This window comes from Sminthopsis crassicaudata, chromosome 6 (assembly GCF_048593235.1).
Source record: "Sminthopsis crassicaudata isolate SCR6 chromosome 6, ASM4859323v1, whole genome shotgun sequence".
Taxonomy (NCBI): Eukaryota; Metazoa; Chordata; class Mammalia; order Dasyuromorphia; family Dasyuridae; genus Sminthopsis; species Sminthopsis crassicaudata.
The window spans coordinates 142,727,815-142,741,595 of NC_133622.1; the positions used below are offsets into that span (position 1 = coordinate 142,727,815).

The 13,781-nt window shown below is 36.5% G+C and overlaps 1 protein-coding gene across 3 annotated transcripts in view; it reads right to left on the reverse strand.

Moving 5' to 3' along the window:
* UNC5C (unc-5 netrin receptor C) overlaps positions 1-13,781 on the reverse strand; it is a 400,598-nt gene that overhangs the window by 56,346 nt on the left and 330,471 nt on the right. For all 3 annotated transcript variants that reach the window (XM_074275498.1, XM_074275500.1, XM_074275497.1), the window contains one exon: positions 12,743-12,830. In XM_074275498.1, the coding sequence (XP_074131599.1) occupies positions 12,743-12,830 (88 nt within the window). The remainder of the gene's footprint in view (positions 1-12,742; positions 12,831-13,781) is intronic.

Genomic DNA, 13,781 nt, shown 5'->3' on the forward strand with positions numbered 1-13,781 from the left:
GAGATAAAAACAAAACAACCACCACAAAATTTTACCAATTCTTGCTTGCAAGGAACTCTTAATGAAAGAAAGTGAAAAAATTGTACTAGGATGAGATTTGGGAAAAGCAGTCCATTTCTGTCACTAAGTGACTCGCTTATTTTCTTGGGGCACAGATATCCTTACTTGTTAAGCGAGGATGATGGAATAGTTGACCTTTAAGGTCACTTCCAGTCCTGATGATCTATAATTAATGATAATAATAATAAGTAGCATTTATGTAACTCCTACTATGTGCCAAGCCCTGTGCTAAGAGATTTACAAATACTATCTCATTTAATTCTCATGAATCATAGACATAGATACCCGCTTTCTAATAAAGGAGGAAACTAAGGAAGACAGAGGTTAAGTGACTAATGTCAAATTTGAACTTAGTCTTCCTGCCTCTAGGTCCAGAGCTCTAAACCACTATACCACCTACCTGTCTTTATGTTGAGGTTGAAAATCTCTGTGGAAAGATGTATTTTTTAGCAAAGTACTAGTTCCTTATGGGAAGTGTGTGTTTCTCAGAATTTTTTCATCCTCTTGCCAAAGAAAAGCTCTAGAGGCAGAGACCCAAACTCTCCATTAGGAAAGATGGAATGTGAAAGAACATCAAGCATACTGAAGTTTGAATCTAACTTTGCATTTGTCCCTGGTATCTCACATGTATATATTCATAACTTGATTTTATAAACTTCCAAAACTGAGACCAGAATGATAACTCTCATTCCAAAATTCTTACCAGCTCCTGGGATAGTCAAATCTATGAGAAAGCACATTAACTCTTTCTGATCTCCCCATGTTGTGGATGATTGATAAGAATTGTGCCTGTCCATATTTCACGTTCAACCAGAAGTCATCAAAGCATCCTGGGTACTGAGTGGTTCTTTAGGAATTCTAAGATCACAGACAGACTGAAACTCAACTTAGTTCTTTCTGATTCAGAGGGTACTTCTTTCTCTCTCTATGCCATGCTGACAAAAGGATAGAAGGCCAGAGAGCTGAAATGATTTGGCTGGGGCTTGGATCTATGACTCACAGGTGTAGGCAGCTTACAGTGGCAACTTCATCTCTCAATGCACTTTGTATGTTATATTCTTATGGAGTTGCCCAGAGCTCTGAAAGGTTAAGTCTAGAGGCACATGAGAGTTATTTGTGTGATGAGAACTTGAGGCCCTAATATTCCTGACTCTAAGAGTGGGCAGGATTAAATTTAGGGTTCCTCAACTCCAAGTCCGGCATTCTTTTCATCAAACCAAGTTTTTATTGCTTAAAAAGCTTAGAATTTTAGAATTTTAGACTGGGAAGAAATCTTAGACAAATAAATCCAAATCCTGTTCAACTTCCCATTCAATGAACAAGTTCACTTTACAATTCTCAAAAGGTTTCTTATTGTTTGATCTCTTCTCACAGATGTTTGATACTTGATAGGGGTGGGTATTTTTAGGAACATTCTTCCTCTTATGGAGCCTACATTTGTCTCCTTGTGACTTCCACCCATAAGTCCCAGCTTTATCCTAAAGGATGATAAAGAATAAAATCAAAGCTTCCTTCTGTGTACTACTTCAAAGCCTGAAGATAGCCGCCATGGCCTTGCTTACAAAGCTTCACCATCCCCATTGCCCTCCACTGTATGTGGCTTTTCTCTTAGAATGTCTAGAACTGAACCTAGTACTTTACATATGGTCTTTGATGACGTTTAAGATGCTATCATCATTTTACAAACCGAGTTGTAATTTTATTTCTTACATTATGCCCAATGACTTGAGCACTTTTTCATGGGAATTGTTACTGTCATATTCCCCTTTTCCTGAATCTGAGGTATCCCCATCTAAGGCTATGAGTAAAAGTAAGAAGAAAGGGTATTACCTTTAGGATACAGTATCTCTGAAGTTTAGCTGTAGTTATGAAGCCTCTAATAGAATTACAGGGCAATAATGGGCTTCTAATGTGACCTGTTGCTTTTAGATGCATTTGAAAAGTATAAAATTGTTCTCACTTCAAAATTTTTTAATATAAAAAAGACCAAAGGCAAAATTTTCAATTCAATTTTTTCCTCCTCCAAGAAGCAAGGCATAACATAAAAGCATGATTTAGTGCCATTTATCTTGAGAACTGTATTCAAAAGAGGAAGAAAGAATGGGGCAAAACATGATTGCTAACTTTACAGAGCAAACACCAGGGAATCTTTGTCACCCTTTAATAGAAATTATAGGATCGTAGTTTAGGTTCATTTTGGCTCATCTACAATTTAGTAATGTGTCTTCTAGCACAGTTTGTAATGTTAAGGGTGATCTTGACAATAATCACTCCAGGCTCTTCTGAGAATGCAACAACTAATTAGTGAGAGGAGGGGCATTAGAACCCAAGTCTTTTGACTCAGACCAGGTGTCTTCTCTAATATATTGCCTCTATCATGTACCAAAGTAATTTTGTGCTCAGTTCCTCTTTTGAGGTCCTACAGAGATAAAGAGAAATTACTCATAAGAGAATCACTATAATGAGGTTTATTCAATATCCTATAGGGAAAATGTAAGTTTTTGCAGGTAGCTATCTACTTTATGGGAACCACTATAGATGAATTAGTATTCTTCCCCTTCTGGAGCGTCAAATGGGTGGCTAGTTGGGACAGTGGATAGAGTGTCAAATCTGAGGAAGACTCATCTTCCTAAATTCAAATCTGACTTCAGATACTAGCTGTGTGAATCTGGGCAGGTCATTTAATCCTGACTGCCTCAGTTTCTCATCTACAAAATAGTTGAGAGGGAAATGGCCATCCACTCTAGTATTTTTGCCAAGAAAACTCCAAATGAGAGCATGAAATGACCAAACAACAAAAGAATGTCAGATGAATGACAGAAGGATAATAACGATGATCTGGGACATTCTTCATTCCTGTGAATGTCTCCTCTTTGTACCCTACCATCTTTGGACCATACAGACACCTATGGAGCAGCAGGATGATAAGAAAATCCAGAACTGATGATACACTTGTTCTTACCTCTCCCTTTTCTTTCTGACAACTTCAAGCTACAACTAGATGGAAAGAGAAGTGAAGCTATTCAAACCACTGGAAGAACTGGCTGATATTGCTTCTTTTGAAGAGGAGGATCTCTGCTACTAGACTTATCATTTGCCCTACCACTGCTTCTTAATGTCCTCCCCACATCCTCTAGACCCCAGGCCAGTCAACTGGCCCGTTCATATTTCCTATATAGACTTACTTACTGTTCATTACTTACATTAATTCTTTACAGCATGATCATGAGGTCTCTAGTTTCTGGGGACAAGAACAGGCTACTATATTTTGATTACTCTGTTTCTATGTATTTGTGATTTCAAGAGATAAGCTTCTAAAAATGTACATTTTTCTAGAACATGTGACAGTGAATAGATGACAGGATTTGGAATCAAGACAAATGATCAACATATAATAATTAGCATACTAAATGCCATAGATAAAAAAGAAAGGCAAAAACTAGTCCTTGTTTTCCAAGAACTTCTAGTCTAATGGACTCTGGTTCAAATTTTTTTCTAAAGTCAACCAACTGTTATTGAGCAATTATCCAACTTCTTAGAGCTTATATGAAATGGATTTTATCATGTATGAAATGGATTTAATCATAACAAATCCTATTATCTATCTCACAGGGCTGCTGTGAGATAAGTGATATATATATATATATATGTATAAATTATTAGTAGTATATAGTATGGAACAGCTCCCTAGTTTCCAATCTGAAGGTAAGCATACTGAAAGCATTTTCTCTTTTCTCTTATCCTTGTCCTCATCTGAATAAATGCCAAAGAAAGAGGCCAGAAGAGGATTCTCCATAAGTTTACATCTTCCAGGTTCCACAAAGGAAATACAGTTACATTCTAAGATTTCTTCTTTTGTCTATAGACACATATAACTTAGGGAGCCAATGAAGTATCCCTCAGTACTAAATGCTTCTCAGGATCAAATCCTGTCTCTAGAAATAAAAATTACCGTTTCCTCTTTGGGCAAATCTTCTATTCCTTAGTCAAGACTTTAAGGAATAGATGGAACTTGAATCTAATCCTGACATCAGACAAGAGAGAAAAAGGAACTTTGGACTTGGCTGCTCTTTACTTCTCCTGCCATAGGATGGATGTGAGAGAGCTCTAATAGACACTGGCCCTTGTTTTACACTGAGGTTGAAGAAAAGAACATTTCATGTGATTAAACAGAAGCCTTTTAGTGTATTTTATGTTGTTCAAATTTAGGGCAAACATAATGTTTTAGAAAAAAGCTATTATTTCCTTAGGCAAGCTACTGTTTGTGTATGAGAAAAAAACACCACCTGGGGATAAAATGCTCTGTGTCATACAAACTAGAAATACTGTTATCTATATTTGAAAGGACCAAAAAAAAGAGGTTTTCTGCAACCACAGAACAAAACTAAAAATTAATGTTTTGTTTAGGAGGAGAAAGGGAGAGAAAACTTATAGTACATGATCATTACCTGCTTCTATGATTGTCGATCAAACTGTAGATAACACTATTCAATGCAGCAAAACAGGTTGCCTTTTTCTTTCAGAAGACTAATGATAATTGCATACCAGGTTTTAGAATGTCTACAGCATCTTCCATCTGGAGATCACAAAGTGCTTTTCAATCATTAATCAATGGGATCACACTGAACTATTCTGAAGCTGGGACTCTTTGGCCCATTTCTTTTGGGAGCAAAGCAAACTAGCAAAAGTGATTTGTTACAACAAACGCTGCAACAAATTCTCTGAAACCTTTATATTTTGGAGCCTTTTGCTTGATTTTAAAAGTCAAAATTCTCTTTCAAAAAATGTTTGACCAACTCAAAAATGTCCACAAATTCAAAAAAGATGATAGGGTTATATATTATCTTATTATATCCTATGTCTGATTTAAAGGTCAGAGTAAATATGCTAAAAATAAAGGTTTGTGTATGTGTGCTTTAAAAGATCCTTGAAGGCAGCAATTGTATTTAGTTCAGTTCCTGACTTATACATAGTCTTTTCCCGACTCCTGCCCTCAAATGAAAGGACTTAAACTCTGTGTGTGTGTGTGTGTGTATGTGTGTGTGTGTGTACAGATTCCCTCAAACTACTTGTCATCCTAATTCTTCAACATACCTTCTTCTAAGTTTTCCAAAAGTTACATATAGATTGTCATTCTCTTGATCTTGTCACGATCCACAGATGTGTCATATGCATATTAATGAATTCTGAAATTTATTTATCTAAGTATAATCTTTTTTTTTTTTTCTTTTTGCTGGGGCAATTGGGGTTAAGTGACTTGCCCAGGGTCACACAGCTAAGATGTGTTAAGTGCCACATTTGAACTCGGGTCCTTCTGACTTCAGGGCTGGTGCTCTATCCACTGCACCACCTAGCAGCCCTCTGTCTAATCATAATCTATTGTCATTCCACCTTTTCCTCTGCCTTGCAACTTCAAACCTTATTCTTCATCATCACTCTGACCTCCAAATACTTTCCCAACGTCCTTACACAATGTCTTATCTTCTCCAACCTGAGTCCTGAATGAACCATTGCTTTTGTTGAGTCCTTTGTCCTTTTATTCTATCATAGATTTTGTCAAACCTCAGCCTTAGATTATTCACACCATTACTTCACTGCCTTCACTCATGTACTGTTTTATTATGTAATCTGAATTGTCCCTTCTGCTCCCATTGTGCAGGGGAATGCTTTCACACTTCCTAATCCATTCCCCATTGCAGTCAAGGGCTTCACTACTTTTCATCGCTTTTCAAATCTCTCAGTCTCTCCCTCAACATTTCCTCTCCTGAAAACCTGAGAACTAAAAATTTGAGGGCATTTGCGGAGATGCTCTCCCTTTCCCTTTATTCTTCATCTCACATAATTAAGATGCCTTCTGCCATGATCTCTTGCTTTTGTTTCAAGTGAAGAGGTGGCCTTTCTTCCTACAGAGGCAAACCTCTCGATACATGCAATTGATGCCATTCCCAGTCTGTCTTCTCCAGCAGATTGCCTCATTTATTATCCCTAGCCTCACTAATATTTAATCACCCCCTGTGTACTGGTTGCTTCCTTATTGCCTACAATATACCCATATCTCTGCTCCATCCACAAAAGAAACTTTACTTGATCTGACCACCCTTGCTAGCTATCATTTTATATCTCTTCTCCATTTTGTGGTTAAACTCCTCAAGAAGACTTTATAGTCGATGTCCCCAGTTCCTTACCTCTCACCATGTTCTTACCTCGCTACAATTTGGCTTTTGATTTCATCAACTTTATGCTAATAACTCTCAGATCTATTTTACTAGCCTTAACTCCCTCCTGATAGCCAATCTAACATCTCTAACTGCCTTTCAGATATTTCCAACTGGATTTCTTATAGACATATTAACTCAGCATATCCAAAATTGAACTCATTATTTACTCCCAAGCTTCCCTATTACTGTCAAGGGCAACCATCCTCCCAGTCCCTCAAATTTACAACTTAGGTGTCATCCTAGATACCTCCTGCCAATATTCTGTAGTTTCTACCCTCATAACACCTCTCCTATATATTCCCTTCTAATCTCTGATGCAGCTGCCTGCATAGTACAAATGTTTACTGCTAATACTTGGACCACTGCAGCAACCTGGTGATCTCACTGCCTCAAGTCTTTCTCCACTCCAATTCATCTTCTACTCAGCTGTCAAAATGTTGTTTTTAAAGTGCAGGTCTGATTACATTACACACACACACACACACACACACACACACACACACACACACACACACACATTACAAAAACACACACAAATTAAACTTCAGTGGTTCCCTCTTACTTACAGGATCAAATATACAATCTGCTGACTCGTAAGGCTCTTTCTAGGGTCTTCCCTTTCTACCTTTCTTGTTTTTGCACATTTTACTCTTCTCCACTCAGTAATCTAGTGAAATTAACCTTTTTTTTGCTGGTTTTCTCACATGATATTCCATATCGCAAATGATTATTTTCATTGGCTGTCCCTCATGCTTGGAATGTTCTCCTTATTTATCTCTGCCTCCTTCCTTCAGGGGACTTCCTTGAAGTGTCATCTTAAGCTTACTTTCTGCAAGAAGCCTCTCCCAGTCTTTCTGAGGCTGTTCTCAAATTAATCTGTATGTAGCTTGCTTATAAATAGTTGTTTGCTTGCTTTTTCTTTCATAAGACTTTGAAGGCAGGGCCTACATTTTGTATTTCTTTTCTTTTCTTTCTTTCTTTCTTTTTTTTTTTTTTTGAGGCTGGGGTTAAGTGACTTGCCCAGGGTCACACAGCTAGGAAGTGTGAAGTGTCTGAGATCAGATTTGAACTCAGGTCCTCCTGAATTCAAGGCTGGTGCTCTATCCACTGCGCCCCCTAGCTGCCCCTCATTTTGTATTTCTTAATATCCTCAGAATTTGGTTCAGTGCCTTACCAGTGGAGCTGACTCTACTTTTAGATGGGAACAAGTAGACATTTTCTTAGTATTTAGATGTGAAAATTCAAAGGGCAAAGCCCACACAACAGCATGTTAAAGGAAAAAAAATATGGAATAATGGCAAGAATACTGCTGCTGTTCTTGGGAGAACTGAATTTAAATCCTCATTCTGATATCAACCATGTGATCCTGTGTAATACATTCAAATTTTTGTAGCTGCACTTTCCTAATCTTGAAAATAAATTAAACACTGTGATAATAAAATATTTTCCCACTTTCCCTTGAATAAAGTGATTTGTAAAGATTTATGTAGGTGATATAGTATTATTAAAAGGCATATTTGAACAGTTCTATTAATAGGGATTAACACAAGCCATTCTCCAATTGATAAATGGTCAAAGGATATGAACAGAGAATTTTAAGATGAAGAAGTTTGAAGTTGAAGTTTAGTTTGAAGAAGTTTATATGAAGAAGTTGAAAAAGAAGTTCTAGTCATATGAAAAAGTGTTTCAAATCATTATTGATCAGAGAAATGCAAATTAAGACAACTCTGAGATACCACTACACACCTGTCAGATTGGCTAAGATGGCAGGAAAAAGATAATGACGAATGTTGGAGGGAATGTGGGAAAACTGGGACACTAATACATTGTTGGTGGAGTTGTGAAAGAATCCAACCATTCTGGAGAGCAATCTGGAATTATGCCCAAAAAGTTATCAAATTGTGCATACCCTTTGATTCAGCAGTGTTTCTACTGGGCCTGTATCCCAAAGAGATATTAAAGCAGGGAAAGGGACCTGTATGTACAAGAATGTTTGTGGCAGCCCTTTTTGTAATGGCTAGAAACTGGAAAGTGAGTGGATGTCCATCAATTGGAGAATGGCTGAATAAACTATGGTATATGAATGTTATGAAATATAGTTTTGTAAGAAATGACCAGCAGGATGATTTCAGAGAGACCTGGAGAGACTTACATGAACTGATGTTAAGTGAAATAAGCAGAACCAGGAGATTATTGTACACGGCAACAATAAGATTATACAATGATCAACTCGGTTGCATGTGGCTCTCTTCAATAATGAGATGATTCAAACTAGTTCCAATTGTTCAGTAATGAAGAGAACCAGCTACCGCCAGAAAGAAAACTATGGGAACTGAGTGTGAACCACAACATAGCATTTCCACTTTTTCTGTTATTGTTTGCTTGCATTTTTGTTTTCCTTCTCAGGTTTTTTTTTTTTCTTTCTAGATTCAATTTTTCTTGTGCAACAAGATAACTGTATAAATATGTGTACATGTATTGGATTTAAAATATAGGCTAACATATTTAACATGTATTAGACTACCTACCATCTAGGGGAGGGAGGAGGGGAAGGAGGAACAAAGTTGGAACAGAAGATTTGCAAGCATCAATGTTGAAAAATTACCCACACATGTGTTTTGTAAATTAAATAAAAAATAGGGATTAACAGATTGCCTATTAGTCCTTTTTTTTTTTTTTAAACAATAGGATCCTAAAATGTGTACTGTTAATTTGTTAAATTGTCTAGATAACAGTGTGATTCCTAAGGAACACCATATAGGTCAGATAGGTTTCAGTGTCAGAAGGGGAATATGGTGGGAAAAATCTCAGAGAATGTACACCATTAATGTAGAATGAGATGGTTGGATTAATTTTGCTCTTTAAAGCCATAATGTCTAACTATGCTTTTTTCCGACGTCAGTCCACATGGACTTTATGATTGGTTAGGCCAACAAATTATTGTCCAGTTTTTCTAATCCCTTAAACACCTTTCATGGCCTCCTGTGTACTTGAAGACAATTTGCTATCTGCTAGATCACTCTCAAGTTAAAATATTAGGCAAATAAAGGTAAAAATATCAGAGAGGAATTATTTAGCACAGGACTTGGAACATAGTAGGGGCTTAATGAATGATTGATTAATATCTTAATTTGTTGGTACCAACAGATATATTGATTAGTCCCAAAAAAGTAGTAAAAAGTATAAGAACAAAGATATATGAAGATTGTCTGATCTCAAAGAAACAAAAGTATTGATTCATGTTGAGATGTTCTTTTTATTTTTAGGTGGCTTATTAGAATAAAATAGTCTCTTACTTATCTAGTAATATTCTGTCAAAGAGTCTGTGCTCACTCTTTCTCCCTCATAGAAAAGCTAATAGGAAGAGAGCTTTAATTTAATTAACCTTTTTTTTTCAAATTACTGTCATAAAACTCCTGTTAAAATTTCTACCCATTTAATAAGCACCAACAAACTTCCTCTCTCCCTCCAGGCTTTGCTTAGGTCAGATATCTTGGCATGAAAGAGAGGTGGTGAGGACTCTATATAAGTAAAGAAAGGCAGGATGAAGTGGATTTGGGGTGTATGGTCTCTGTTGTAGTAGAAAAAGCAGAACAAAGAGTGCTCATTTTGGGGTCAAAGTCTTGAAAACTTTCTATCTCTATGACTTTAGGCAGGTACTTTTACCTTCCTTATCTTGGTTTCATCAGCTATAAAAAGGAGTACAAGGAACAATCCCTTCAAGATTTGTGATCCTAGGAGATCTCAGATCTAATCCTGATTCCACTGTAATTTCAATAACCTGCAGGTAGTCCCTTAATTTCTAAACACAGTTATCCCTTTCACACCATGGGAGTGGGGTGGGATGAGGATGGGAGTGTTGAGGTGCTCTCCCCTCCCTTCCTCCATTCCTGTGATATGGAAAATCCATCTAAGTTTTTTTGACCCTCCATTTGTAACAGAGAAGTTTTTCTTTCATGGAGTATTTGTAGTATTTTTATAAAATTTGGTCAAAGGCTCTATATCTGCAGCTTTTACAAATCTCCCCCAAAATTCTCATTTAATTTCTTATGTTGATCAATGACATGTCAAAACTATCATGGGGAAAATCGCAATGTGGAAGAGATAACTGTACCTCATTTTTCTCATCTTACAATTTAGGGATAAGCTGGGATAAGGCGCTCCACAGAGTTTTTTACTGTGATAACTACACTTGATGACACCAAAATCTTTCCAGTTGTTCCATGATTTTGGCTCTCCTTTGTACATACAGGGTATGGCTCCTCACAACAACTTAGTTAAATAACCCGGTCAAGCAACATGGATGTCCACATTTCTATGTCTGGTCAAAGGAAAGACTTCCTGTGGGTATATATGGGATTAAGGGAGAAGGAAGGGAGAAGGGCACAAGGGAGTATAAGCTACTGAGCTAAGAATGGTTACGAAATTAATACTTTCACTATGTATCCAAAGAAAGTGAAAACAAAATTTTGGGATTTCCTCAGTCTAAAGAACTTCAGCTGTAGGAACCACTGAAACCAATAAGATAGTAAGCTAAGAAATGTGACTATAATTCCAATTATAGACAGGAAGGAAGTCACAACAGACAAAACATTGATTTTAGATTGGTAAGTTTCGAACAGAAAAGTTGTTTCTAATTCTCAGGAGGTGAATGGTTTTCATTGGGAGAACTAGAAACAGGAAAGATTTACAATTATATGTATAACAGCTGAGATTTATATAGAGCTGTGAAGAATAGTGGAAGGAGTGATGGATCTGGAATTATAGGGTGTGGGATTAAATCCTGTGTAATCTGGGGCAAGTCATTTTGACTCTCTTGGTAGTAGTTTGTCCTAGGCCTCTGAAGTCCCACCTTTTTGTGGATCTTAGTAGTTTTAAAGCATTTTGCATACACAATTTCATTTGCTCATCATAACACTATGTGTTAGAGGTACTGGTATTATCATCTTCATTTTACAGATGAGAAAATTAAGGTTCAGGAAAGGGAAGGGGGAAGGGTTAAGTTCACATAGTGGCCATGCTATGTATCTGGACCTTCTTGTTCTGAGACAAGAACTCTTTCTATTAAACTTCTACCATATGTGGTCTAAATAAATCCATTTGTGCAGTTCCATTGTTTCTTTTTGTTTGTTTCAGCCTTGAGATGTCATCACTGTAGAGAATTAGCAATCGAGAAATTTCTCTCCCTTATGCAGACTGGCAGCTGATTTATAACTTATATTATTTAAGAGTTTGCCAGGGGCACTGAGAAAGTAATGCCTTGCCCATTGTCAGAGAGCCAGGATGTGTGAGAGGCAGATCATTCTGATTCTCTCTATGTGTGCTGCCTCTTCTCATTTAGGTTACACAAATTAGTCATGTTTCCTGCTGCTTCAGAACATATGCTCTTGATTGATGAATGGTGAAAAATGGCAATTGTATCAATAGCCAGCAGTGTCCTTAGAAAGCTCATGTAACAAAATAGACCTAGCTAATATAACTTTATTAGGTATTTGAAACGAATGGGATCACTCTGTGTGTGTGTGTGTGTATGTGTGTGTGTGTGTGGTGTGTGTGTATACATTAATATTGGAGCATCATAGTGAGAGCTAAACCTGAGATCAAGAAAACTTAGTTCAGATCCTCTCTGACATTTACTAACTCTGGGACCATGGGCAAGACCCTTTACCACTGAGCCTCTAAGTTTTCTTCTCTTGTAAAGTGAAGGGATTGAATTAAATGGCCTTGAAGGTCCCTTCTAGTACCAAATTTATGAGCTAGAATATTCAAGTATGGGCACAGGAAGGTAAGGGTGTGCTCATCAAAATGTTGGACTTGAGTCAAGGAGAACTGAGTTTGAGTCTTCCTTTAGACCTTTGTTAGCTGTGTGATTCCAGGTAAGTCAATTAACCACTTTGAATATTTGTTCCTACAACTGTATAATGGAGATAACAGGAGCACATACCTTGTAGCACTGTGAAAACCAAGTAAGATATTGGATATAGGTTTGCTTAGGAAACTTTACGGTGCTTTAGCATGATATAGCTATTTTATATAGATATATGTAGCATATATAGACATTTGTGAATATACATATGTGTATATGTAAATAGATGATAAGAATTACTAAATGCTTTTTGGATCCTTTGCTAAGTATTAGAGACAGGAAATAAAAGTAAAATAGCCTCTGCCCTCAAAGAGCTTACAGAATTGCAAACAACTGTACAAAGTCAAGCAAATGGAGAATATATAGAAAATAAATACAAAATGACAAAGGAAGAAGTAGTGGCTTAACACAATGCCTGATAAGCTGGTTAACTAAAATATAGACTGACTGATTAGCTAGAAGAATAGCTCCTAAAGGACATAACAATATGTGAATTGTTTATAGGCAATTGACAATATAAAATGTAAATGGGCTGAGTCCAGTTTCTACTCTCCTTCATATAAAAGTGATAAATTTGTGCAATACAAATAATTTTTACCTCATATTTTCTTTCCTGTGTACAGTCACATACATTTCATAAACTCTTCCTTGGGGAATGGCCCCTGCAGGAATCAGCAAACTCACTCCTAAACAACAGGCAAACATATACACATACATAAAAAATGAATTAAATAGGGAAAAACACCCAGAAGTCACCAATATAGCTTGTTTAAAGGAATGAGTACAGATTGTGGAAAGGCAGCCATATGTCTACTTATTTTTACCTTTGATAAAAGAGAAATCTTCCCAGTTGCTGGGACTTTCTTATTTACTGTCTATTTTAGTTAACACAGATACTTCTGTGCCTTTGTGGAATTATGTGAAGAGAAGAAATGTTTGTTTGTTTTTTAAGTTTTATTTTATTCAATAAGCAGGCAGATGGATATTTGGATTACCCTGTGAAACTAAAGGAAAAACAACAATTACTTTTAAAATTTCAAACTGCTGTAATGGGACATATCTCCCCAGGCAATTTTTTTAATCACAAAAATCCCCATGTGAAAGCCAAAGCTTGAGCAGAATGTCTTCTTTTAAAACTAGCAAAAGAATCTCAGAAAGGATCTGTTTGTTTTATCAGCATCGTGTGATTATTAGATCAGTGGTTCTCAAATTATTTTATGGTCTTGAGATCTGTAAGGCTTTCACAATAATATTAAGATTTTAAATATCTAATATGGTCAATATCAACAGACATAATTCACATAAAGAAAAGCCCTATGGAAGGTAGCTGTCTTCCATGATTTTTGAGGGGTGTAAAAAGTCCCAAAACCAAAAGTTTTGGCTCTCAAATCACTACAGGGCACCTTCAGCATCTATGTCTCTGGGAGTGGTCCACTGCTACTTGATTTCATTTCAATAGGCCAAATGGTTTCTACATTTTTGCTTACTTTTTGGATTTATATTTGAGCCTAGTGTATCAGAAATAGTAAGGGGGTCATCCAAAAAGAATGGGATTGACATTTTGAAGATGAATTTCCCAAAAATACTTTTCAGATAAATCTAAATTAGATTCAATATGCACTTATACTAACTATTAT